The sequence below is a fragment of the Lampris incognitus genome, chromosome 8, assembly GCF_029633865.1.
Source record: "Lampris incognitus isolate fLamInc1 chromosome 8, fLamInc1.hap2, whole genome shotgun sequence".
NCBI lineage: Eukaryota > Metazoa > Chordata > Actinopteri > Lampriformes > Lampridae > Lampris > Lampris incognitus.
Window position 1 is genome coordinate 17,379,838 of NC_079218.1, and position 25,912 is coordinate 17,405,749.

At 43.3% G+C, this 25,912-nt stretch overlaps 1 protein-coding gene across 2 annotated transcripts in view; it reads right to left on the minus strand.

Annotated features, from left to right (window-relative positions):
• Window positions 1-951: 951 nt before the first annotated feature.
• The window catches only part of LOC130116283 (spectrin beta chain, non-erythrocytic 1), a 53,598-nt gene continuing 28,637 nt past the window's right edge, over window positions 952-25,912 (minus strand). Inside the window, exons 5-39 of one of the 2 annotated variants that reach the window (XM_056284204.1) lie at window positions 25,698-25,778; window positions 24,172-24,287; window positions 23,679-23,791; window positions 23,329-23,516; window positions 23,015-23,132; window positions 22,505-22,663; window positions 21,970-22,272; window positions 17,560-17,713; window positions 17,062-17,456; window positions 16,699-16,962; window positions 16,386-16,597; window positions 15,320-15,457; window positions 14,981-15,200; window positions 14,230-14,766; window positions 13,367-13,569; window positions 13,175-13,265; window positions 12,166-12,312; window positions 11,785-12,048; window positions 10,862-11,086; window positions 10,127-10,216; window positions 9,617-9,895; window positions 9,334-9,464; window positions 8,990-9,194; window positions 8,233-8,607; window positions 7,873-8,117; window positions 7,608-7,746; window positions 7,417-7,501; window positions 7,005-7,201; window positions 6,709-6,836; window positions 6,534-6,609; window positions 5,602-5,676; window positions 3,097-3,275; window positions 1,724-1,897; window positions 1,507-1,549; window positions 952-1,371 (exon numbers count right to left, since the gene is read on the minus strand). In XM_056284204.1, the coding sequence (XP_056140179.1) occupies window positions 1,156-1,371; window positions 1,507-1,549; window positions 1,724-1,897; window positions 3,097-3,275; window positions 5,602-5,676; window positions 6,534-6,609; window positions 6,709-6,836; window positions 7,005-7,201; window positions 7,417-7,501; window positions 7,608-7,746; window positions 7,873-8,117; window positions 8,233-8,607; window positions 8,990-9,194; window positions 9,334-9,464; window positions 9,617-9,895; window positions 10,127-10,216; window positions 10,862-11,086; window positions 11,785-12,048; window positions 12,166-12,312; window positions 13,175-13,265; window positions 13,367-13,569; window positions 14,230-14,766; window positions 14,981-15,200; window positions 15,320-15,457; window positions 16,386-16,597; window positions 16,699-16,962; window positions 17,062-17,456; window positions 17,560-17,713; window positions 21,970-22,272; window positions 22,505-22,663; window positions 23,015-23,132; window positions 23,329-23,516; window positions 23,679-23,791; window positions 24,172-24,287; window positions 25,698-25,778 (6,565 nt within the window). In that variant the 3' untranslated portion in view covers window positions 952-1,155. The remainder of the gene's footprint in view (window positions 1,372-1,506; window positions 1,550-1,723; window positions 1,898-3,096; window positions 3,276-5,601; window positions 5,677-6,533; window positions 6,610-6,708; window positions 6,837-7,004; window positions 7,202-7,416; window positions 7,502-7,607; window positions 7,747-7,872; window positions 8,118-8,232; window positions 8,608-8,989; window positions 9,195-9,333; window positions 9,465-9,616; window positions 9,896-10,126; window positions 10,217-10,861; window positions 11,087-11,784; window positions 12,049-12,165; window positions 12,313-13,174; window positions 13,266-13,366; window positions 13,570-14,229; window positions 14,767-14,980; window positions 15,201-15,319; window positions 15,458-16,385; window positions 16,598-16,698; window positions 16,963-17,061; window positions 17,457-17,559; window positions 17,714-21,969; window positions 22,273-22,504; window positions 22,664-23,014; window positions 23,133-23,328; window positions 23,517-23,678; window positions 23,792-24,171; window positions 24,288-25,697; window positions 25,779-25,912) is intronic. The other variant, XM_056284203.1, reaches the window with a different exon arrangement.

Consider the following 25,912-nt stretch of genomic DNA (forward strand, 5'->3'; position numbering starts at 1 on the left):
AAACAAGGAAAAGTCCAAAATAAAGCAGAAAAGATCACTCGGAAGAAAAAAAATCAAATACAGGCAAAATGAAAAGATAAAATAAAAAATAAAACCTCTTTAAATATATATAACTTTTCCCCAAAGGTGAAACTCATGATCACTTACTGCACACGGCTAAAATTTATTGAGCTTTATTTTTTTCCCCAAACACCTCATCAACTGTCAATCCTAGAAAAAAAAAACAGTACAAACAAGAGGCAAGTCCAACATTCTCCACTAGAGTATCCAAATTGTTGTTTTGCTCTACAACAGGAATCAAGAGTATCTACTGTCATATTTATTAGTATCGTATTTTCTCAAACCTGCAATGGCAAAAGATAAATAATAATAATAGTAATAATAATAACAATAATAACAGCAACAATATTGGTAAGGTTAATAACATCAATACCAAAACAAAAGAAACTGATGCGGTCCTCCCCGAGGAGAGAGAAAAGGGAAAGGAATCAAGAGTGTGCACCATAACGGAACGCCATCTTCCCATTGTTGTTGTTGTTTTTTTTTGTTTTGCTCTTTTGGGGGGTGAGGTGGGGGTGTAAATGGTGACACGGCTTCAAAATGACATGGCTAGTATGAACACTTCGTTGGGAGAAGATATCTGAACTAAACAAGGACCAGCTAGGTTGGAAAGGAAAGAACTGGAGGCGCGAGTGCACGCCATCCCTCCTGGAGCTACGAATGCTAACCACGTCCTGCCACTCCTTCAACGCCTTGGCTTCTGGCGATGCTTTCATTTGTTGGGTGCAGCTGAATGTGAAGCGTGGGAGCGGGCAGAAGAAAAGTAAATGACGGATATAAGGGGGGGAAGCGTGAGAGGGAGAGTGGGAGGGAGAGAGTGAGAGGGGGAGAGAGAGAGAGAGAGAGAGAGAGAGAGAGAGAGAGAGAGAGAGAGAGAGAGAGAGAGAGAGAGAGAGAGAGAGAGAGAGAGAGAGAGAGAGAGAGAGAGAGAGAGAGAGAGAGGAAAGTTTAGGTAAGCCACATAGCTGTCGAAAAACTCCACTGGACCAGCACTGAGAGCAATGTGTTAGTTTGACAAGGGTGCTTTTCCTTTCTGCCTGTTTCAGTTTGTTGAGAATCTGAAGTATTGTTTCCACTGACACTTTCACAAATGTTTTATTTTTTCTTGCCAAAGAAGCTGAACCTCTTCTCGCGGTCCTTCTCTTTCCCTTCTTTGTTGCGCATGGTCACGCCTCCGGCCTCCCCTGAGCCGGGAGAGATCGGAGGCATCGTCATCGCCCGGCTGAGGGCCGGTGGACCTCCGGGAGAGTCTCCCGATCTGCCTGCTGGAATGGAGCAATGGATGGATTGGATCCAGGCACTCATCTCCGCCTTGGGGGGACAAAAACTTGTATTACTCCTCTATGTTCAGACAAGGGCAAGGCATCCAAGAATATCACAAAGGATTAAAAGCCTTTTTTCTTTTTTGAATATAGCCATGAGCAATAATTATTACTACACTCTCACCTCATCCTTTGCTTGGAATAGGTACTCCTTACCATCTCCTAGCCTGCAGACAGGACAGAAAAAAAGGAGTTTGCAATGAGGTGCATGCACATCTAATAAGCTTTAAATACACTGTACATCTCTATTTCACCCGTTTTCTGTGCATTTCATCATTACATGTCATATTTTATCACCGTATTGTCACAGTTTAAGTTGTGTATTTCTTTCCCTCTCTCACCTCAGTTTGAAAACATGTTTCCTCTTCTTGTAGTCGTGGGCTACCTCACACACCGCTTCTCCCAGGCTAATAGGTACTTCTCCATGGTATGGAATGCCATTGCTTGCGCTTTTGTTGTCTTTATAGAAACCGAGACTGCCTTTCCTAAGGGCACAATACACATTCTGCCAGGACCTGCAGGGACGGAGGACACATCAGGAAGGACACAGGTCAGGCACAAATCAACGGTCAATCAAAAGGCCATATATGTCATGCATGATTAGTAGTGCTGTCAAAAGCAACGTGTTAACTTTTGCATTTAATTCAAAATGTTTAATGTGTTAAAACTGGTCTGATCCTGGTCTTGACTCGGTCTCGCCCTGCCTTGGTCTTGACTCGGTCTCAACCCCTCAACGTCTTGATATTGTCTCGGTCTCGATACACTCTGGTCTTGGTCATGACTTGGTCTCGGTTTGGGTGGTCTTGACTACAACACTGGTGTGACGCGCACACGTGACGAACACGTAATGAGTTGTGAATTCATGACACTTTAAATTCAACTGGCACTTGAATATGGGACACATTTTTATGTTGTTAACTATCATTTACATTGGTGCATACAAGAAACCATTGCCTTCTACGATGATATGTAATTTTAATGGCCTTGATGGTTTTTCAACTGGCACTTTAACATATAGGCCTGGGTTTTGTTATTATTTGTGTTGGTGCATATAATATGCCTTTCAAGCTGACAGTGAATTTTGATGGCCTTGACAGTTTTAAGGGAAATCTGTAGCTCACAGGTGAGAGTCTGTGTTCAAAGTTAAAAAGATGCTACTAAACAATAGCATCTGAATTGAAATATACTTCCTTTGTGTTGATTCTACATTAATTCTGTGATTTTACCTTTAAATATCTGTTATTACACGCTTCAGTCTTAAGAAGAAAAAAGCAATTAATCACTATTAATCCCAGCAAATTGTGCGATTAATTAGTTAATTTTATTTGATATATGTAGAAAGATCTTCCTTTTCCCAAGCTTGCATATCTTTCAGTGTGCCTGGGTCCCTTTAATGATGCTAATCTCCTTTTCCATGAAAAACAAGATGTGCAGAAGTCAGTGCCTTGCTCTTAGTGCCTCAAAGTTTACTAACTATGTATTGCTGCCACATGGATTTGTCCCATCCACAGACACAGGAAGAACCTGTGGAGAGTGATGCCTGTGTCTTTTCTTCCACAATACATGTCTTTTTTGTTCCTTAGTCTCTAAAGAAAGGATCGTCTCTTTAGAGGTAACCTGAAGATAGTCTTGGTTGTCTCCTAAATAAACTACCGATGTTAGAGAAACAGCGTGATCGCAGCATTCGTCTCTCCCTGACCTTGCTCATGCTTACCTGCTAGCTGCCTTTTTGCTGTGAGACTCCATCTCCTGTTTCCGATAGAGCATCCCCTCCATGGCCTCTGGCTCAGAGTCTGCTCCACCCCGGCTTGGCAATGTGGCAGACGGATCAATGCGAGAGGACGCCAACCCACTGTCCCGGCCCGGTCCATTCACTGACTCAGATTCAGAGCCCTAAGGTTGGATCAGGGGACCATGAAAAACGCCGTCAGTAAGAAGAAACGTGGGGCGTTCAGCTAGCAGTGAGCAGCAAACTAGCCATTCAAAACCACGAGAAGCCATGAGGACTCTAACTTTGACAGCACCGTGTGACTGTCTGAGAGAGGAGCATGGCATCTGTCTGGAATGGCCAAAACCACGGCCACATGGCATTACGACGACTTTAAACAAGACTGATGCAGTCGCTCAAACAAGTAATTCCAGCTGTGCCCCTTGTTCTACATTTTGCTTGACTAAATAACTAAAAGATCTTAATGGCAGTTTATGCAGTAACAACAAGGCTCAGCGTTTCCAGTTTTACCGATTTTGACCGAAAAATACCCAGATTTTTAAACTGATTTTCACCCGGATTTTATGTTTCCACGGATCCAAAACTTGTTCCTGTTCGTGTGAGGTTATGTGACAGTGTCCTCTTGTGGCAAAATTCAGCATGCTGGATGGCTTTGAAAAGTAAAAACCGAAAACGCTGAGCCTTGAGTATCAGCCACTCAGAACCAATAGACAGTCTGAATGTTTTTATTGGAAAAAAAAAACTAAAACAAAAAAACAAACAAAAAAACAACCTAACTCAAATTTTTCATCTTATTTAGCCAGAGGATACAGGTTTTGCTTGTAAAATGTGTACTGATTATTTTGACCTATTTTTCCATAACACGTATCTGTCATCTTCTTCCATAGAAGACAGTGTGCGTCTTCTTCAGCTGTACTAGAAAATGAAACCCAACTGCCCCTCAAATGTAGCCTATAAGATACCATTAAGATGTACTTAAGGAATCCGATATCTCATTTGGCAGATTTGGAAATAATTTTGGCAGGAAAACGTTGTTATACCCTTAAAAAAAGGGTGAATCCCCCCGTTTTTTTCTCCCCAATTGTATCTGGCCAATTACACCACTCTTTCGAGCAGTCCGGTCGCTGCTCCACCCCCTCTGCCGAGCCGGAGGAGGGCTGCAGACTACCACATGCCTCCTCCGATACATGTGGAGTCGCCAGCCGCTTCTTTTCACCTGACAGTGAGGAGTTTCGTAGCGCGTGGGAGGATCACGCTATTCCCCCAGTTCCCCCTCCCCCCCAAACAGGTGCCCCGACCGACCAGAGGAGGCGCTGGTGCAGTGACCAGGACACATACCCACATCCGACTTCCCACCCGCAGACACGGCCAATTGTGTCTGTAGGGACGCCCAACCAAGCCAGAGGTAACACGGGGATTCGAACCGCCGATTCCCGTGGTGGTAGGCAACGGAACAGACTGCTACGCTACTCGGAGGCCTGAAAAAGGGTGAATTTTTAAGCAAGATTTCGTTTTTATAACTTAATACGTTTAGATTAAATCTTGAAATTCAAATGAATGACCTGGATTTCCTCTTCACTTGTTAAAAGAGACCTAACTGCACTGAACTCAAGCAAAACAAACAAAAAAAACCCCTCAAGCTAACCGGGTATGGTGGTCAGTACTTTGTTGAGCGACGGTACATGAATTCAGGGTTATGGGACACAGAAACAGACAGAACAACACACACATACATAGACACAGGTCAACTTTGTGGAGCCTTTCATGGCAAAATGACGACAAATCCTCTGACTTACATTTGAAGAGTTAACCAAAAAAAAAAAAAAGTCATATCAACGGACAGAGGGATCAGTTTCAAAGCCTACATTGGTCCTATCTGTAGATCATGATCACAGCAACACAAAGCATTATACACTAAGGTCAGACAACTGTGGTCTTTTCAAATATTTCAAGACGTTATCCACCGTCAGGGCTTTTATTTTGCATTCACACTGTCCAACTTTGTCCCAGAGGACAGGAGTTCCCTCTCTCAAACCTCTAGCAAGAGCACAGTCAAAACAACTACACGAAATGAACTGCACACCCAACTCAGGGATGCTACATATGGGCGGGGGGCAATATAAATAAACCAACTAAAACAAGCTAGTGGTTAACTACTATGATTCCCACCATGGTAACCACTACAGTAACTGGTCTTGCAGTCACTCATGCCCTGGTCGATATAGACACATGTGCAACCCGAGAGGTTCCCAAACCTTCAATCCATGACCGGAATCTGATCATGGATTTGTGTCGGGCCTCAGTACAGTGATAAAACTCATTGACACTGCGTAGAGCATGCTCAAAATAAAGCGATGGTGCGTTGTGACACAGAAGCGATGGCGTCGCAACAGGAGAAGAGCAGCTGAACTGTAGCTGACCAGGAGCTGAGCAAAGGCAGTGAATGGGGCAATGAGGAAGCTACTGGGCTGACCACGGCTTGTTACTCACACGCTCCGGCTGCTTTGGCTTACACACACGTTTAGGCTCTGATTTCTTTCCCACTGACAATGACAGCGATAATGACTGGTGGCAAAAATGCAAGAAATTGTTAAAAAAAAGGTACTGCGGTAGGAATTTGCTCATAGTTTTTAAAGGCGTGCACTTCTAAAGACATTTTCTAGACTCTCACCCACATTACCACACAAATGAGTCATTTCTTTATCCCTTCCTCTCTTTACAAGACAAAAGTATGAGTGACCTTCAACAAAATACAGATGGAAGATTTAAAAAAATTTTTTTTTCTAATTCAGAAACATCGGTTTCCACGATGATTTAATTTATTTTCATTTGATGAATATCTTTGAAGTGACAAGGAAAAACTACCAATTTCTGGACACTCTGGGCAACGAGAATAGACTGGGCTGAACCTGACACAAAGGACACACTTAAAAACATACAGTGTCATGTTTTACATACAGAATGTGCTGACTGGTTAAGACTCCTTTAAGGAAATAAACTAATCTGTGGAGTGAATGTGGTGTGGACTGACTCAAGATACCTGTGACCAAATTTTGCCATAGGTTTTCTAATGTATGCCAGTAGGGTGAATCTTTGCAGACATCTGCATTCAACATTTGTTAAGTTTTCAGATAAATTTCCAGTTCTGGCATTTTACCGTTTTGTTTTTGTTTTTTTTCCCAATATCTCATTTTGCATCAGACGTCATCTGAAAATATGTAGTCTGGTCAAGTTCCACATACAGTAGATGGATAAGACAACACAGAGAATACAAGACATTACAGATTATAAACCTAATCTCAACTCATGCTGCATGGGAATTCTGGGGGTGAAAACTTCCTTTGTTACAATGCAGAAAGAATAAATGTAAAACAGAAAATATTCATATATTCAAGGCCAAAACTATCAAAAACACAGCTCACCTGTGATGTATCGTTGTCGCTGTGTACTCCATTAACTGATACAGACTGATTCAGTGTGGTCTGGTCCAGACTGGTTCTGGATGAGAGAGAGAGAACGGGGGAAGGCATTGTCAAATTATTGTCTGGTGACACAGAAACAACCTCCAGCTCGACCAGCAACTCTCCTCTAGTTTACCTGGCTGCAGACTCGTGTGCTTGACTCTCCATTTCAGATTCAGCCACTTCTTCAGCCGGTGGAGGTGTTGGGGGTCGCCGTGCCCTCTCCTCCTCCTCTAGCCTTCGCTTGACTTCATACTCCTCAAGCTGAAAGATCAGAAACACACCAACGTAATGTTTCCTGGTTTAAACTTAACACATCTTACCTCGCCTCTTCTTCTTAATGAGGCAGTACATACCTGACAGGCAGACAGACAAACCAATCCACACCACACCGTTAATGTCCCATCCTGCCAAGTCTACCCTACAACTTACGGTAGTGAGTTTCTCGAGTAGGACAAAGCGCTCTTCCCAGCCAGCAGCGAGCTTCTCAAAGGCCTCGTGGCGCTTAATCAGACTCTCCACCTCGTCCACGTTTGAGCCCAGCTCTGCTGCTCGCACAAGGGGCTCCTGCCCTGCCAGCCATGACTCTGCCACATAAGCATCCCGACCGAACTGCAGCACCTCCAGCACTAACAGACGCAGATATCATGTGAGAGTGAATGAGAGCGCATGTGAGTGAAAGATGCGATACAATGACAGACTAAAACACAGAAATGGCATCAGAAATGAACCACTGAATTGGTAAAATGACAGACAGGCACGTAAAACACACACACACACACACACACACACACACACACACACACACACACACACACACATACACACACACACACGCACACACCGATTTGTAAGTGGTCCATCTTATCTTGCCACTTCTTGTTGATCTTGTCCCTCTTTTCCTGGAGCTGGGTCAGTTTTTCCCGGATCTATGTGACAGCAAGTAGCAGGTAAACAATAGCAGCTTGAAGGGGGCATGGGAAAATCTGAGAGCATGACTGAACACCCGTGGCAGTGTCACCACCCGCAAAATACCTCATCAGATGCATAGTGGTTGTTGTCGATAAGAGTGTTGCCCATCTCAATACAGGCAGTGAAGCTGCCTGCCCGAGTCTCAATCTCGGACTTGATATCCTGGTGATTGGCAATGACCAGGCCTGCAGAGGATACATCCCTGTGAGAGAGGAAAGGAGAATGAGTGAAAATTGGGCAAAAAAAGATGTTACACATTCTTCAAATCAGATACTGCATTGTTGATTTCACCAAAACTTGTTGGAAGATTAAACAGAGGAGTGCTCACCTCGGACTGTCGTGGGCATCGATCTGCAGGTTGACGCCATCCGTCCAGAGCATGAGATCCCGCACCATATTGAAGAAGCGGAACTTCTCCACTGTGTCCAGTAGGAGGAGCCTGCGAGCCTGGCCAGCTTCCAACAGGCCTTCCCAGGCCGCCGTCACAGCGTGTTCGCTCCTGTGAATCTCCTCAGCCTTCTCCCCAGCATAGGCCTTCTGTAGCCGTGCTGCATCATCCTGCACTTGGTTTACCTGGTAGGTGGTGAGGGAAGATGGGACATTCAGTTTTGACTAAGAAAAAAAAATACACCTCCTCTTGACTACTTTGGAACCTCAGTAAGTTTTTAAGTTTAGACAGAATGCTGACCTGTCCACTGAGGGCCTGGATGTCATGTTCAAAGGTGTTGTGCTGTCTGTGGAGGTGCTGCACAGTGTTGAGGTCACGTCCGAGGTCAGAGGGCAGGGCCTCCCTCTTCTCCTTAACACGGCCTAGTGCCTCCATGGCATCCTGGTGGAAGCGGTGCAGCTCATAGGAAGCCGCCAGCATCTGTGTGCGTGTGTCAATCAACTCCAACAGGTCGGCCCAGGCCTCGTTCAGCCCATCCTTCCACTCCGCTACACTGGCGTTCTCGGGGTGGCCAGACTCAATGAGGTCATCCGCCAGCCCATTTACACCATCTACTCTCTCCTGGCCAATAGTACTGGTGTCACGAGCAAACTCCCGGAACTTGTCCCTCAACATCTGGAGAAAGAGTGAGAGAGAGTGTGGGGGGGGGGGGGGGGGACAAAGACAGAGAGAGAGAGAGAGAGAGAGAGAGAGAGCGAGAGAACAAGGTAAATGAAAATGGGGTCTCCAATTTCCAGTCCATATTGTACTACAGACCAGTCCAAAAACAAAAGATCTCTGTGACTGAGCTGATTCAATATCCAAAAAAAAAAAAAAAAATCACAACAAGAAACTGCAACATTTTAAGATGCAAGACCTTCCATGCTTTAATTTACTATATTCCAAAACCTAAAAGGTTTTGAATTAAGAAAGCAAAATTTGATATATTTTAAACATTTTCCGGATATGCAGAAGCCACACTGGTGTCATTGCTGAGAGTTACTCAGGCAAAACTCACAGTGACATGTTCATAGTCTTGTCCCAGTTCATGGGAGCCAGCGACCACCTCCCTCTCAGCAATCCACTGTTCCAGGTCATCCACCTCCCTTTTGAGCTGAGTCAGCCTCAGTCTCTCCTGCAGCCTTCCGCGACGCTCCTCTGCAAGGTCTTTTAGCCCTGCATACAACTTGTCCACTTGTGCTTGCCTTAAGTTGATTCTCTCACTGTTGATAAGAAAGAGTACAAGCTTTAGGTTAGTAACAGTGCCAGAACACTTTGCTATATAAGCATACATTTGTGGCATTCAAGTTTCATTGTGCAAGTGATACTAAAATATTCAGATGGGTTTGTGCTTCCTCAGACCTTTCTGGGTGTTCACTTGTGACCATCAGGCGGCTGCTGTTGGCTAGCTGATGAATGGTCTGGGCGTAGTCTTCCAGTGCCTGCTCCAGGATCTGGTGCTTCTTTACCATCACCAGTGCACTCTGCTCATCCTGAGGTCATGCGCGCGCACACACACACACACACACACGAAAGAGGGAAAAATGTCAGTCAGGTTTTGACAAGGTAGAGGACTGTAAAAGTGCAGGATGGGATATAGCTGCATGGCAAGCAATAGCACACAACTCATTTTTACCACGCCCACCTTGGCCTTCTCCTCCGACATCATGTGAAGCTCCTGTTCTCCCATCCAGGCCTCAGCCTCGGCTGCATCTGTGTAGAATTGCTGGGCGCGGTTAGCCTCCACAAGACGAGCGTGTCGCTCATCTGTCTCAGCTATGAGTTGGGCCCATAGGTCCCTCAGTTCAACCAGGCGGCCCTCGAGGGCAGACTGTCTCTCCCCATCTACCTGGCTCTGGGCCCTGCCTCGCCGGTGGATGTCATCAATACGGGGCTGGTGGCCCTGGATCTCCTTCTGTAGTGTCTGGATGAGATAAAGGATGAGAAAGGGATGTTTACTTATTCTGTTGTCATACAGACAGGTGAATATTTTTTGTCCCCATATTTCATTAAACTTCAAATTCAAAACAGATTTTCCAGAAACATTAAAAATGTACACCTTCTATTATGTCTAAATGCTAAACTCAAAGTCAAGTCAAAAAGAAAAATATTAACTAATGATAACGGTGATAACTTCCACAGTCTATCTCTGTACCTGGTTCTTCTTGATAAGCAGCTGCACAGTGGACAGGTCTTTCCCATGGTCTGTCGAAGTGGCCAGGGGCATCCTCTCCTTCACCCAGAGCTATGCAATACAAACACAGCGGAATAACTAAAGCAATCTGCTCTAGAGAGCCAGAGAACAGAAACTGTTTCAGTAATGCAAGAAAGATTAAAAAAAGTCTTTGAAAAGTCTTCATAGTCTTTCTTCAGCCATTCAAAGGTAAGGGTATCAAAGACGCAGACTGTATATGATTCAACAGAATTTCTGGGTGTGACTTTTGACCTTTTGAAACACAAAATAAAGAATTACAGTCATTTTGATTATTATTGTCATTTTACAGTGTTTTTTTTGTTTCTTAGTATGGATATGTGTGTTCTAGTTTGGATATATGTGTTCTAGTTTGGACATATGTGTTCTTAGTTTGGATATATGTGTTATGTATTCTAGTTTGGATATATGTGTTCTAGTTTGGATATATGTGTTCTTGTAGATTTTGGATATGTGTTTTTCTCTTTGTGTTGCACTGCTGTGGGCTGGGGGAAACGATATTTCGTTTCATTTCATGTACGCAAGTACATGAAGCGAAATTACAAATAAAGTGTTCCTGATTCCTGATTTTGTATTTGTAGGGCAGCAGACAGGAAAATATACATACATGAGCAGTTCACATAAACATAGTCCAATAGTACAGTATTATTTGCACATTTGTGAGGTTATCTCACTCACAATCTCATCCTCCAGGTCTCTGTTAAACTGATGTGCTTCTTTGGAGGCAAGTAGTTGCTGTCTCCTGAGTTTGAGAGGGTCCTGAAGTTGGCTGAAGCTTTCAGTGACGCGCTGCTGCTGCCCGTCCACCTCGGTCAGTCCAGCATCCTCCTGCGACAGGGCCAGGGCCTGAGACTGCAGAGCCTGTACCTCCTTCTCACGCACCTCCATCTGATGTTCGAGCATCTACACAGGGACATGGAAGGGATGTGATAGGAATCCCATTCCTTACTTTACTCCAGTTATACAAGGTCAGTAATAATACACCAAAATATTTATTAATGAACACAAAGGTTTTTCAGAATATGGCTTGGTTATGTTAATGTAATGGCAGAGCAGGCAGCTTCAGATCCAGTGATAGGAGATATTTTAGCACGGGTGTACTATAGGTGCTACAGTTTGTCGTATATCCAGGTTCAGCCATTCAATACCAAACATTGCTGAAATACCAAACATTCTCAAACCAATCTGCCAGGTACTTGCTGTTTACTTTGCAACAGCAACTAATCACCATTAAGGAGGTAATGTGGCTGCTACTGTAAACAAAATTGGTCCGAACTATTTTACTAGATAGCTCTGGGTATCTGCACACATGTTCACCCAAAGTAACACCAGCTCCTAGGATGTAAGTGCAAGTATTAGGATATATAAAATTCTATACCACTACAGTAAAAAGTCTTCCATATGGATTGCAGAAATAATGTTGATTTCAGTACTTTCACTACGACAGTTCATATTTCTGTTCATTTTTCCCCATCACTGAGAAACTGCCTAAGCCACCTAAGCAAATTAAAAAAGCATTGAGTACTCTATTAAATCAGCTTAGGTATCTCTTAAGAATCTTGATAGACTGGATTGTGCTAAGCCTGTGCTGAATGGTGTACCTGGTGCTTCTTGAGCAGGATGTTGACACTCGTTAAATCCTTGCCATAGTCATCGCTCTGCAGCTGACCCTCCAGGTTTTTCAGCCAGACATCCAGAGCAGAACAGCTCTGGGTGAAGAGCTCTGCTCTGTTGGCATCGAACAAGCACTGAGCCTTGGTGCGGGTGGTGCTCTCCAACTCCTCCCATTGGCGTTGTAGACCCTCTAGGGTCTGCTGGACAACAGGCTGCAGCTCAGGCTTCTCCATCACCAGCACCTGGCCCTCCTAATGGTGACAGAAACCACAGGAGGACAGAGTTTCCAATATGTTTTGGAAAATTTTTGCCCACAACAGGAGTAAAGTACAACAAAATGTGTTACTGAAATAATCACTAGTTCAGACCTTATCAATTTTATCTAGCCAGTCCTTGTTGGAGGCCAGCTCTGCCATGAAGGCTTGGTGTTTCTGCCACTTGCTGTGGAGGTTTCTGGCTTCATCATATGACATGTCCTGAGCTGTCAGCATCTTCTCATTGATCCACAACGTCAGCTACAGAGGGGAGACAATTCTCAATTAGAAACAGTTGCGACTAACCCCATGTTCAAATCTGTTACTGCAAAAGTGACAAGTGTTGCTTTTGTCTTCCAAATTCTGTTGCTTGTACGTGTAGCTATACTTAAATCCAAATTTACAAAGCCAACCCTGATTGGGCAGCTATTTTCTGACATTGCTTAGCTTTTAAAAACACAGCTATCCAACCAGCCAATATGTTTTCATGCACTTCAATATGATTTTTTTTTTAGCAACAAAGATAGCGTAGACCTATCATATTTGGTTTGAGGTCACTGTCCAATTAATTCATTTGCCACAGATTATAAATGTCTTGGAGGTAATCTTTGCCAATAAATATTGTGCATAAATATTGTGTTGCAACTGTGGATCCTGAGAACTGAGAATCCAGAAACCACAGTAATCAATTTCTTCTCCATTGGGAACAAAAGTTGAATAGGAACCAGTGTTGTGTATCTATTTCTTGTAGGACTCATGGACAAGTGCTCTAATGACTGGTTCGCTTGAGATGTTGCATCTCCATGTCACTGCACATTTGCATAAAGTTTAAACATTTTCAGCTTTATGCCCTTGGTGTTGTCCTGTTGCTGTTGGTTGCTGATGTCTGCCTGTGTCATTAGCAGTCATTGGAAATGACTGACTTCCTGTCGCTTATGGAGTTTTTGGAGTAATCGATGTGAACACTTGATAAGTCAATAACTTTATGGATCCATCATCATTCTGTGTAGCAATTGCCATATAATACTTTTTATTCTCTTTGACTCAGAGCCCACTGTTTGCACCCTGCTCATACCCTTTACATTTATCTAGTCATCAATTCACTGTTTTACATTATTATTACCTCCTGTCCATCTTGAAGGAAGTGCTGAAGTTCACGGTTATCCTTCAGCTTTGTCAGCAGTTCATTAGCTGCCTGCTTATTCTTCTGATGTCTGGAGAAAATAGAAAAATCGTTCACCGTTTTTACATCAAATAAAAGAGGAAAAGTTATACACACCGGTATGTTCATCTCTTATTTTCTTACTGTTGTTACCTTTCCTGGATGGAGTCAGCTTTTTCCTGGATCTTGTCAGCGTTGGCGTTGCCATCGTTGATGAGGCGCCGTCCAGCCTCCACCACACCACTGATCTTCTCCTCACTGGCCTCTGTAGTGGTCAGAAAGTCCTCATGCTTCTTAATGGCCTCCTCTGCTCCCTGAAGGCTTGTCGGCATCTCTGTGTGGGACAGGACATACTCCTGCACGGAGGGAAGGGGAATAGTAATGCCTTGAAAAGTCTAATATCCAAGATATCATGATTTCGTAACCTAGACCAAGATACCTGGAAATCTTATCGATGATCTTCCAATGTTTAAAAAGGGAATATTGTGATACACCATAGCTAGATAATGCACCAATGTTTTAGACTGTAAAATAAAATCAAAGCAATGCGAGTTAAAAAAGTGTACCTTGCAATTGCAATAAAGATTTATGTTCTATTTCACCTTAGATGTCACCTTGAGCTATTGTAGGATAGAGGCGCTCTTAAAAACAGTTTACAATTTAAAAAAAAAAGTTTAAAAACTATTTACGATCAGATTTGTCTGCCTATCCCAATCTTTGATAATTATACCGCAGGCATTAGTTTAGCTAACTCTAAAGACAACTAGGGTGAAAAGGCTACTGTACATGTTTGTGTAAGTCCAGAAAAATAAATTACGGTCACAAAGAAGCATTTTCAGTTGACTGCAGGTATTCCATTTTTCTATTTTCCATCAGACAGCTGGCTTTACGTTTCACACCAGCCATGACTCAAGCCATACCCTCAGCTTGCTATATTTCAGGCTAGGTGTGGTTTGGGCTTCAAATAGTCATGCCCCAAAAGTCTGAAAGGCCTCAAAATCAACAACACTTGTTACCTGGCTATTAAGGAAGGCCTCTGCTTGCTTTGCATCTCTTAGGAAGGTCTGGAAGTCAAAGGCTTGAGCCAATAGGCTATGGCGGTTCTCCCACATTCGGCGCAACTCATGCCACCCAGTGTCCAGCGCCTGCAGCCTCTGGGCTAAGAACATGTGCTGGGCATCTGTCTGACCCTGGGTCACCTCCTCACCCACTGCTCTCATCTTCTCATAGTCCTCCTTGTAGTTGTCTACCTCATTCTTGATGCCCTCATGCTGAGCCAGCAGGCTCTCAGACTCAGGCAAGGAAGTTGGTATGTCCTCTGAAGCTACAGCTGTCTGAGTGCGGGACAGCCAAGACTGGAAGTCATCAAGGTCCCTCAGGAAGCCCTGCAGCTTGCTGGCTTCGCCAAGTGACTCCTCACGACGCTTCATGGTGATGTTCAAGTCCTCCCACACCTCCCGAAGCTCTGACAGGCGGGCGTGGATCTCCTCAGCCTGGTCTGGGTGTTCCTCGGCCAGCTTCTCTGCCTCTTTTCTAAGGTCATCAAGCTTGCCCTTGAAATGAAAAAAAAAAACAAAAAAACAATTGAATTGACGAGGACGGTTGACAACATTGCCAAATGTGAAGCACATAATGTTTTTATATAAGCATATTAATGACAATTAACTATAAAAGCTTCTTTCTCTTTTATTGCTGGTTCATTCAAAGCCCAGCCTCCTCTCTTCTTAACCTTGATCCATTAGCCTCAAGCCCCTAATTTTTACATACCTGAATAGCCTCTAGGTCCCTCTCCATGCCAGTAAGTTTGCGCTGCAAGGCCATCACTCCAGCGAGGTCATTACCCAGGCCCTGAGTGGACTCAATCACCTTGGTCTTTTCTCTCATCCAGGTTTGACTCTCATTACATTCCAAGTGGTAGTTTTGGATGTTAAGAGCTGACTCCAAGGCTTGCTTTTTCTGACCAGCCAGCAGTTGGAACTCTTTCCATCTGGAGACCACACCAAAGGAAATACTTATAAGACTATCCACAGTGGCCCAATGTATACAAATACATTTCCATCTTAAAGATGTGGGTTTTATTATACACAATATGTGTACAGAACTGACCTATTGTTCAGCTGGTCTTGTGTTTGGTGGATTTGCTCTTTGTTGCAGTTATCAGAGGTCAGCAGCTGCTGTGCTACCAGGTTCACATCACTGACACGACTACCTAAGTTGTTCATTTCAGGCTCGAGTGTTTCAAACCTGCAGCCACATATAAAAGCATATTTAATGTCCAGCTTCATTCATGTAAAAATAAAAAGTTTACCCTCCCCCTAGGTAATATGATATGGTAGTATATGTATGACAATACATATACCACATTTACTGTATGTAAATGTATATGACAGTGAACATCATAAAGAAAAGTATGACAGTAATTATAAAGTAATACGATATACTGCACAGAAGGCTTGAATCATATATTACATTTTACAGAAAAGGGAGATAAAATCTACAAATTTATGTATGTTGCTTTTCAACTGAGATAAAAAAAATCCTTAGGAAGCAGTGGCTTGTTGAATTTTATCTAACTTTGTAAAAGAAGCATTGCCACAACCTGTTGGGCTTTTAGAGAAGAAATCTTGGTTCTTTAAAAAAATTATGTATAATATATATTTTTGTCCCTGTAATGGACTGGCGGCCTGTCCAGGGTGTCTCCCTGCCTGCCGCCCAATGACTGCTGGGATAGGCTCCAGCATCCCGCGACCCCGATGTGGATAAGCGGCTTGGGTAATGCATGGATGGATGGATATGTTTTTGTACAATAATATTAACAGCTCAGCCTTTATTATTTCACTACTGTGAGCTCCAAAGCCAATTATTTTAATACTTTTCATATTTACAGATTATATTCACTCCCTAAGGTGAACAAGGCTGCCAAGAGACATGTGCGAGCATGAAATGCAAAAAAAAGTATATTTTTCAAAATCGAAAAAGGTGATCATTTTAACAATTTTAAACTGCAATTGGTGGTTTGTATACATTAAAGCTAGCTTTTTATGCCTTTACCATTCTAAGAAAGCACACCTGTAACATCCAGATAACAATTTAAGAAAACTAAACACAGAGCCTTTCACAAAAAATATCCCTCTGAACAAATATTGCCTTCTTATTGTCCTCCAGCACTGACCTCTGCTGCACCACCTCTAAGTCCTCCAGTTTAGTAGGGATATTCATGCTATGTAGCCACTGCTCCTTCTCTTCAACCCAGAGCAGACAGGCTCCAGCCTCACTGAACATGCGATAGAGAGCCAAGGCACCTTCCAGAGCCTGGCGCCGCGCTGCTGACAGAGACTCCAGTTCCTCATAGCGTTGCTCAATAGCAGGCAGGCGACCGTCCACCTACAAAGCAGAGGTAGACATAATAACTTTGTTTTAGAATTTGCTCAATTAGTATTATAATCAGATACGAATAAAGAAAGATGACATTTAAACATATAAACCTGGGGGTAGTTTGTGTAGGCCTCTGGCAGTGCCTGGACCTGCTCTTGCAGGGAGTCGATGAGGGGGCGATGGCTCTGGATCTCCTCGTCTATCTCCCGCTGTTTGCGAGCTAGGGTCTGGGTGGAAAATTCATCATGGCCCACCTCCTGACTAGACACCTGTCTAAGTATCTCCAGGATCCAAGCATCCATGTCATTAGCATCTGTCTGAAACTGGTGCAGGGCCACTGCTTCCTTAAGCCTCTGCTCTCTCAACTGGGATGTCTGGGAGGGAGAAGGACAACATTGTTAATTGACATTTGGGAAAATCCTCTCACGGTTGATTGGATACAAAGCACTTTAATTTAAATGACACCAACTCACCTCTTCAAGATGTGCCCACTGTGCACGGATGTCTTCGATCCTCTCCGTGACCTCTCGAGCGCCGTAGTGTCCCTCCTGCACCAAAGCCTCTCCAGCAGCAATGCTGTGACCCAGAGGGCCGTACCGGGCTGCCATCTCATCCCTGAAGGCTTCATGCTTACTCAGCAGGTGCAGCGCAGAAGTGAGGTCACGGCCGCAGTCTCCTCCAGCCAAGATCTGCTCCTGCTCTCTGATCCAGGCTGCCTCCTCTCCTAGCTCCCACAGGAACTGCCAAAGGCGCCGCGAGTCCTCCAGGCGCTCCCTTCTCTCACCAGCGAGCTGACCCAGCTCCTCATAGGCCCGACCTAGCAGTGACACCTTCTCACTGACCAGTGCAGGCTCACATGGTTTATAAGCTAGCAAAGCAAAAGATGAGAAGAGGTTAGATTTAGATCTTACAGTCATTTAACAGGTCTGGATAAAGCCATAACATTTGCATAGTAAATGTTTAAGCCTCACCCTGTTCATGGGAAGTGAATCGTTGTGCTGCTCCTTGCACAGCCTTGATCCTCTCTGCCTGGGCTGATATGTCAGCCTCCACCAGAGTGTGCGTCTGCAGCAGATCCAACACATCATGCAAATGCTTCCCACTGTCCTGTGACTGCAGACGGCCCTGAAATGAGCAAGGAAGATATTCATCACACATCTGTAATGACAAATTGTTTATACTAACTGGAGCAGTAGCCAAACCCTATACATTCTTACAGGGCAAGAGCAATGCAAAGACAGAGATACAGAACTGTACTTAAAAGGATAACAACAGAAAAATACTCCAATTTCCTCAGAAAGTGAGAGAGGTCATTAGATGATACAACTAGATATTACAACACAAACCCAATTAGATGTTTGGTTTCTGTGTTTAATCATTTGAAATTTTAGGCAATGGGAGACCATCATAGAGATGTTCAATATTTGAGCTACCAAAGCAAGTTAAGGGTAAACAAGGAAGTAGAATATCTTGAACAACAACCAAACTTTAAGGTAGTGGGATGTAGGACTTTATGTGGTATAAATAGGGTGTCTTACTGTAAACAGGAGAAAAGATTGCTGTGGTAAATCAGACTGCCGCATCAATACCTTTTGTGGTCATAATTTTGTTTGTGATACTACCTAGAGGAAAATGTCTTCTTCGCCTGCCCACCCCCATATAGGGAGGTGAGGGCATAACGTCAGCACCCCTTGAATTACTCCTTGATCTAAGGGTACAGTAATACACTCAAGGAAGGACACTTAAGGATGGCAGGCACTTGCTGTCAAAGGGCCACGAACACCATTCTTCTGAGTGAAGAACAACTTCAGTCCTCCATTGAGGGGTGTAAAGCTCCCCAATGTGGTCATGAAGTTAAAATTCCCAAACAATATCTAACCAGTTATATCAACTGAATTTAGAAGAAACAGATGTGCTCCACTACCAATAAAACACACATTTCTTTCTCTTTTTTTGCTTCAAGTCCCACCTAAATTGTGTGTGTGCCCCATTGACCCCCAGTGTCCCATCCAAACCCTACCTGCGGGTCTTTGCTCACAAAAAGTAAAGAAAGCACCATTCATGTATTAGCAAATGACTATTTTAAGAGGGGGTCATGTCAACAGCACATGCTGGTGCTGTATTTGTAGAAAATGTAGTGGGTGGCTGACAAGGCCAAGCTGTCAGAGCTTGAGGCAGTATTGTGAAGAACTCAACTGGATCTGACAAAAGGCAGAAGAATGCATTAATGCTTTTTTTAGCACCCCTGCAATCCATAGATGGAATAGTTGGAATAGCTGGCAATTCAAATTCTTACAATAACTGATTTGTATCGGCATGTAGCTAGAAGTTGGTCTGAACTTCCTTCCTTCATTCCACCCCCACGACAAAAGTTTTATTGCGGTGGGTGGCAACATAGCTGATACTGAATATTTTATTTTCATCCAAGACCCCCGCGACCCTGAGAGCAGGATAAGCGGTTTGGATAATGGATGGATGGATGTTGAAAATATGCCATCTGTACACAACTCATCATTGCAACCCTTTGATTGCCCTATTGTTGACTTCAAGACAATTACATCATCACCCAACCTATGCATATATGCAAAGGAGAATCAAACAGCTATTAATGCATTTGTACTTGGGTCCATTCTGACTGGTTGGTATAGTGACTGAAACACTAAACAGGGACCCCTGATGTTTCAGGGCCAACTGGGCCAGAGTATTCCACTCAATACTCTGGCCATGGCATCAGGGTATCGTATCTGCTGACACCTGCATAAGGTACTGCTTCTGACTCGCATCAAATCACAGACTTAAAGCACTGGCAACACCAGTATTAGTGTATGGGTATACACAGAGGTTAGTCTGCCATGTGACACACAGTGAGATCAACCTTAGCCAACCTCTGTGATGCCAGCAGAGCAGAACAATGCCAGGGTAAGCCTATGAAAGTCATGCTAATTGTCACTGTTAAACCAGCCCCAGTGCAGGGCTGACTGCATGACTGCTGTTATGACTCAGCATAAGTGTACAACAATTTATATGATTTAAAAGATTTAGGAGATTGCGTTTTAGTAATTTGAACAAGAAGAAACTGATAGCAACCCACGGTGCCCTGGTGTTTCATTCAACTAAAATGAGGAACTCTGCCTAAAGTAACCTATCTGGCTTAAATCACAAAGTGGAAATGCACTGCCTGGTGCAAAAGATGAAGTAGCTGATGATGATGATGATATAATTTAATTATCCCCGTAGGGAAATTACGCTCTGCATATAACCCATCCTAGTTGTGTAGCTAGGAGCAGTGGGCAGCTGCCGTGCAGCGCCCGGGGAGCAACTCCAGTGTGTCTTGCCATGCCTCGGTCAAGGGCACAGACAGGAGTCTTAACCCTAACATGCATGTTTTTTGTTTTTTTTTTTTTTTGGTGGGGGAAATTGGAGCATCCAGAGAAAACCCACCGCAGACATGGGGAGAACATGTAAATGCCACACAGAGTATAACCTGGGATGACCCCAGGGCTGGACAACCCCGGGGCTCGAACCCAGGACTTTCTGCTGTGAGGCGACAGCGCTAACCACTGTGCCACCATGCCGCCCCAGCTAGCTAAGTAACTGTAATTCATATGTAAGACTTTTATCTCTGTGCAGCTCAGATTTCTTAAGCAATATTACAAAACAGGTTTTGCCTACACCTATTTAATACAGATGACCCATGTGCAGCTTATGTCAAGTGCCCACTACGTGACTTTAGAAATCCTAAAATCATTGTACCGCTCACACTACAACACGTTTTGTCTTGACATCTATCTTCTTGTTGATGCACTGGTGGGTACACTACACAACTGATCTGCAGACGAGGTTCACAAATTCTAACATCTTGGACCTGGAGGGTGAACAATCCTCTCCCAAAACTCCACTGGCTCACAAAAACACAAGTTAGAGGCATGTTTTTGTAAAGTGACTTTGCCAAAACGGAATCTGATGTGGAAGAGCAGCTTGTGATCAAGTTGTTTGTGCACTAATCTGTGCTGATAAACGGGCAGGGACAAAAAAAGTAAACTATGCAGGAGAGAATGGTTGCGGACATATGGGCAGTGAGGATTGTCTGTGTTTTGAGGTTGTTCTCACCTTACCCTTGGTTGCCTCTCTTTCTCTCATTAGCTACTCACAACAGAAGATTTGGTACCGATAAATTCAAACATGCTTGAAAATGTCAGGGTGTCTGGGACAAGTAACAGACTGGGTTAGGACATGTCTTTGGGCCACTCATACTAGAAGAGCGTCAATGACAGGCACGAGTGCCAATCTGACTCCAATTCTTGAGGTTTTTTGCGCAGATTTTTTTTTGCACAGATTTTTCTGGGACAGGTAGATTGGGGCTAAAACAGTGTAGTGTTCAATTCCCCCTCTCTCTCTTTCTATCTCTCTCTCTCTCTGGATGGTCTGATGACTTTGGGATCTAGGATCCTGTTTGTGGTGCGCCTCGTCTTCCCTTGATCGCAGTCCCATACTCCTGGAGATTTAAGCTATCATTTGCATTGTTCTTGTTCATAATTGCATTTACATCATTTGTTTTGGCTACGACTAATTTGCAATTTTTGGCACTTTGGTCCAACCAGCTCTTGACTGCTTCTGTGAGGTTGGTTGAAATTGAGTTGCTTAACATCTTGAATGATCCCAGATTCACTCCATTAAGCTTTGCACTGTCCGCTTACACTTTTTATGGCCTAATCTTTATGGCCTAAATTTGCTTTACTATATCATATGTATTTACTGTATATATTCTACATTACCTCGCTCTATGTGTAATCTCTTCTTGTACATTGTAATTATGTTACTCTTGTCTACTCGGCATTCAACACCCACTGTATGTCTGTCTGTCATGGAAGATGGATCCCTCCTCTGTTGTTTTTCCTGAGGTTTCTCCCATTTCTTTCATGATAAGGTCTTTCTTGTGGTGTTTTTCTCATCTAAGTCGAAGGTCTAAGGATAGGGGCCATCATATATTTCTGTGATTGTAAAGTCCTTTGGGACTACTTTGTGATTTTGGGTAATACAAATCAACTTGACTTGACTAGTGTGCACCGACAGTCATTGCATGCTTTCTCTATTGAGTGCTTCACTTGCCTGAGCCATACCTATACTGCCAATAGCATCTCACTTGCAAAGAGTCAAGTCTGCACTACCTACATTTCCACCACCAATGTGCAGTGGTCCCTGAGTGAGTGAGTGAATAAATGAATGAGTAAGTGAGTGAGTGAATTTCCCAGTTATGGCCCAGGGTGCCACACCATGTAGAAGGCCGTGGGGAAAAAGCCAACAGAGTGTAGGATACCCAGCATTCATGTCCCACAAGATAAAAGAACAGTGGTTATGGTTGGTGTTGTGTCAAGTAGTACCTTCATGTCTTCCATCCAGTCCATGATGTAACGCATCTCCTGAAGCAGCCTCTGAAGGTCACGGTGGGCATTTAGCCTCTCCCTGCGCGCAGCAAGAAGCTCCTTGAGGTACTCCCAGAGTCGAAGCACGTTGTCCCGTCGTGCCAGTATACGCCGTACGTCATGGTAACTCTCCGCCTCCAGCTCCCTGGCAACGGCCTCCACAGCAGCCACACGCTCCCCATATGCCCCAATATCAGTTTCAATGGCCTCATGTTTACGAGTGGCAGCCTCCACTGCTCCCAGGTCTGTTCCAAAATTGTCCTAAAGATAAAGACACATAAACTCATGACAGGAAAAACTCCAAAATGTGTTCATTCAAATGCTAAACTGGTATGAGTTTGCAGCCACGCCGGCTAATTTGTTAGAGAGGGAACTCAATTGATGACAAATTGACCAGATGGAACCTATGCTGGTACCAGTCTCAGTTGACTCATCTTTAACCTTCCTTGTGTGAGAGTCTGTGTATGGGTGAATGGATTGTATGATGTCCTACCTGAGACACCAATCTCTGATTTTCACTTAACCATGTCTCTCTCATAGCAGCCTTGCGGTCGAAACGAGCAGCAAGCATCTCCAACTTCTCTTGGCGAATCAACTCATTCCGCAGTGCCAACTCTCGCTCATGCTCTGCCTTCTCTAGGCGTTCCCATGCCTGCCAAGCCAATCAAAAGAACATCCATTTGTGAATATCATGAAACTTGGGCACCATTACTGTACACATGCTGGCAGCACTGCAAGAATATGCATATTATCTATTTCAAATGTCAAGGACAAACCATGGAATATTTGCCCTATAAAATTCCCTCCAGATTTCTAATTTAACATCTTAATTACTTTAAAATCCCAGTTCTATGGTTTCTGGCTTCAGGAAAGTCTCAAAGCCAGAAACCTTTTTCTTTAAAAATAAAAAAAGACCACAAACTATTTCTTATACCAAGTACAATTCCCTTTCACTGAGGACAATAATTCCAACATACAAGCCTTTTTCCTGACAGGCCCATACCTTATTGATGTCAGAGATGAGTTTACCCTCCCTGGGCATATAGACTTTCTGGTTGTTAGCTCTCATCTTGCTCTGAATGGTGAAGAGCAGCACTTCCAGATTACCTTTCTCTGTAAATCTGTAAAGCACAGACATGCCAGACAACACCTCAGTCATATTATATAGTTCATCTCTAAATTAGGGAAATACAGTGTTCAACTGAATGTGTAGTGCACAGATGTGGCTTTATGTCAAGAAGCTGAAAATCTTCCTGTCAAATCTCTTACTATCTTTTTTTAATAAAACTACACTCATTTAGTGAGGCCTTCACTCACTTGGGGGGTTTCTCCACAGTGCGGTAGGAGTTGAAAGCCTGAAGCTGGTTCTGCACGCCACTCAAGGAATTAGCTAGCTGCCGATCATTGAGAGTCAGGATGGTCTGCTCAATCCACTGCAGCAGCTCCGAGGCCAGGGTCTCATACTTCTCAATCAGCTGATCAGCCTCAATGGCATAGTCCAGCACCTGGGAGGGGAGGGATATACAAGTAAGCTGAGAGTTAAGGCAGCCAGCAGGCAAACACTCATTATACCATTCAGTACATATAAAAAAAATCCTAAAACGAAACAAAAATAAATCAATAAATAGAAACAATGTGCACACATTCACACATATTCACTATCTAACCTTGCCAATTCTCTTGCCCTCCACTGCCAGGGCCTTCATCTTGGAGAAGTAATGGTAGTAAGTGGCCACATATGTAATGATGGACTTCTCATCTGGCTGGTCAACGTTGACATCTGGACAAAAAGTGTAAGATCATCAACCATCCATCTCCATATTCCTTATCTACCTTTCATAAGCATGAACACACACAAAGACACAATTCATCCTCTCAATGTGGAGTTCACACTCGAGTTCTGTCTCCAAGTCTATCTTGAACTATGAATGCCAAACTCTCACCATCCACAGACATTCTCTGTGTGACTGTCAGTGTAGCTGACATGTGGTGTAGTTTTGTCTAAGCTGTAATTAATTCCCGTAATCCTCGATGGCCACACAAACCCCATCGAGCTTTCCTGGGTCACAGGCCACCATTTAGTGGATGGTGGGGAATGGTCAGACCCACTTAATGACCAGCAGGGGACCTAATGATTTTTTGAGGACTAGACTCAATCACCTTCTGGGTCCAGCAGCTTGGTAAGCCCCAGCTCCTTCTCTGCCACATTGAACGCATTCTGGAGATTGTAGTGGGCGTTAGACCTTTTCAGGGTGTCAAACTCAATCAGGTCAGATCTGCAGTGGGAGGGACAGAGTTGAGGCTTTTAATTAGAACAGATTCCAAGGGAGAAAAGACTGCTATATAGTAACAATACCAATCATATTGACGTGTTAACACTATTGCCGTATGATCTGAAGAGACAGATAATAATCATTAGTCTTACTCAAAAACAATGTATCTCAACAAATGGGTTGCAACCTACTTCAACAGGTTCACATGAGGGCCCAATAAGAAAAACAACATAAAATCAAACTAATATCTGAACTGGCACACCTATTTTTGCATATTCTTGTTTATGTTCTTATGTGGCTCAATTACCAGGATCCCTCATGTCTATATTTGGCATATAAAAACGTTTTGAAGTCTCATGTTGGGTATCTGTTTTAGGGCCTCAAATCTATGAATATGTTTTTGCCCATTTTAATTTGAGCATAATTTTACCAAATTCAATTTTACTGATTTTTTTTTGTCTTTGAGTCTGCATGAAGGTTCCTTCAGAAATGTAAAAAATATATTTTTTTAATCTAATTAACACTAATGTATATTTGAAATCATTCAGTGGGATTTCAGGAGGTTTACAGAAAGTCTGATCCCAAAAGTTATGAAGCTGAGCCACCATATACAGTGACCTAGCAAAAGGGCTGTTTTGCAAAAAATAAAATAAAAAATTGAAAACACTAAACTTATAATTGAATGAATGACAAAGTTAGACTCATTTTTGGTTAAGCGTAATACCATACAGTTTCATGAATGGCAGTCTTTAACAGCTACATGAATGACAATTTACAATAACATTTGTAATCCAATATTCAAAACAGACACTCCCATTTTAATTGGCTGCTTGATTTTATCCGCTCGCTTTTGAACAGGATCCAAGCATGTTAATGACAGTATTCTGTAGTTCAGTATTTTCCACTTAATGCTCCTTTGCCAAGCATATCAGCCTTAAGCAGTTATTTCAACAAACAGTGCCAGCACTCGACTTGACTGATGAATGCAAGCTATCCTACAGCTTTCAGCTGACCCAGATCTGTTACAGCACAAGGACCACCAGTACGTCAAAAACAAATTACCAGCAGAGGGGGCCAGACAGCATGGCTCTGCATACAAAATAACTGGGTTATTGTTTCTATGATCTAGGTCAATTTACTCCCAATTTTACTTTCATCCTTTTAGCCAAATGGCAGACAGTTAAGAGAGGAGGAGGAGGGATCCTAAATAGAAAGTGGGGACAAAATTACCCCAGAAAAGTATGATGGGGCTGCAACAGGTGCTCCTTATTATACAAAAGAAAAGGAAAAAACATGAGGCCAGGATACTGGACACCTATTCAGTTAGTAGAATGGTTGACTAAAATCATAGCTTTGATAGAATGCACATGACAGTGCAGCAGGTGATGTAAGGTACAGGGAGACAACAGTGACCTGTGTTTGTGCACAATGGCATTGAACGCCAGACCGTCTCTCCAACTGGTAGTGAAGTTGTGGACATTGACATTGGGGTACCTGCAGAGAACAGATCAATATTCATTAATCATTAAAAACACAGCAAGATTTATCTTCAAACACTGTGAGAGTCCCACAAATAGCATTTTTGGTAGAGTAAACCTTCAACATACTGTACATAAACTGTTTTTAGT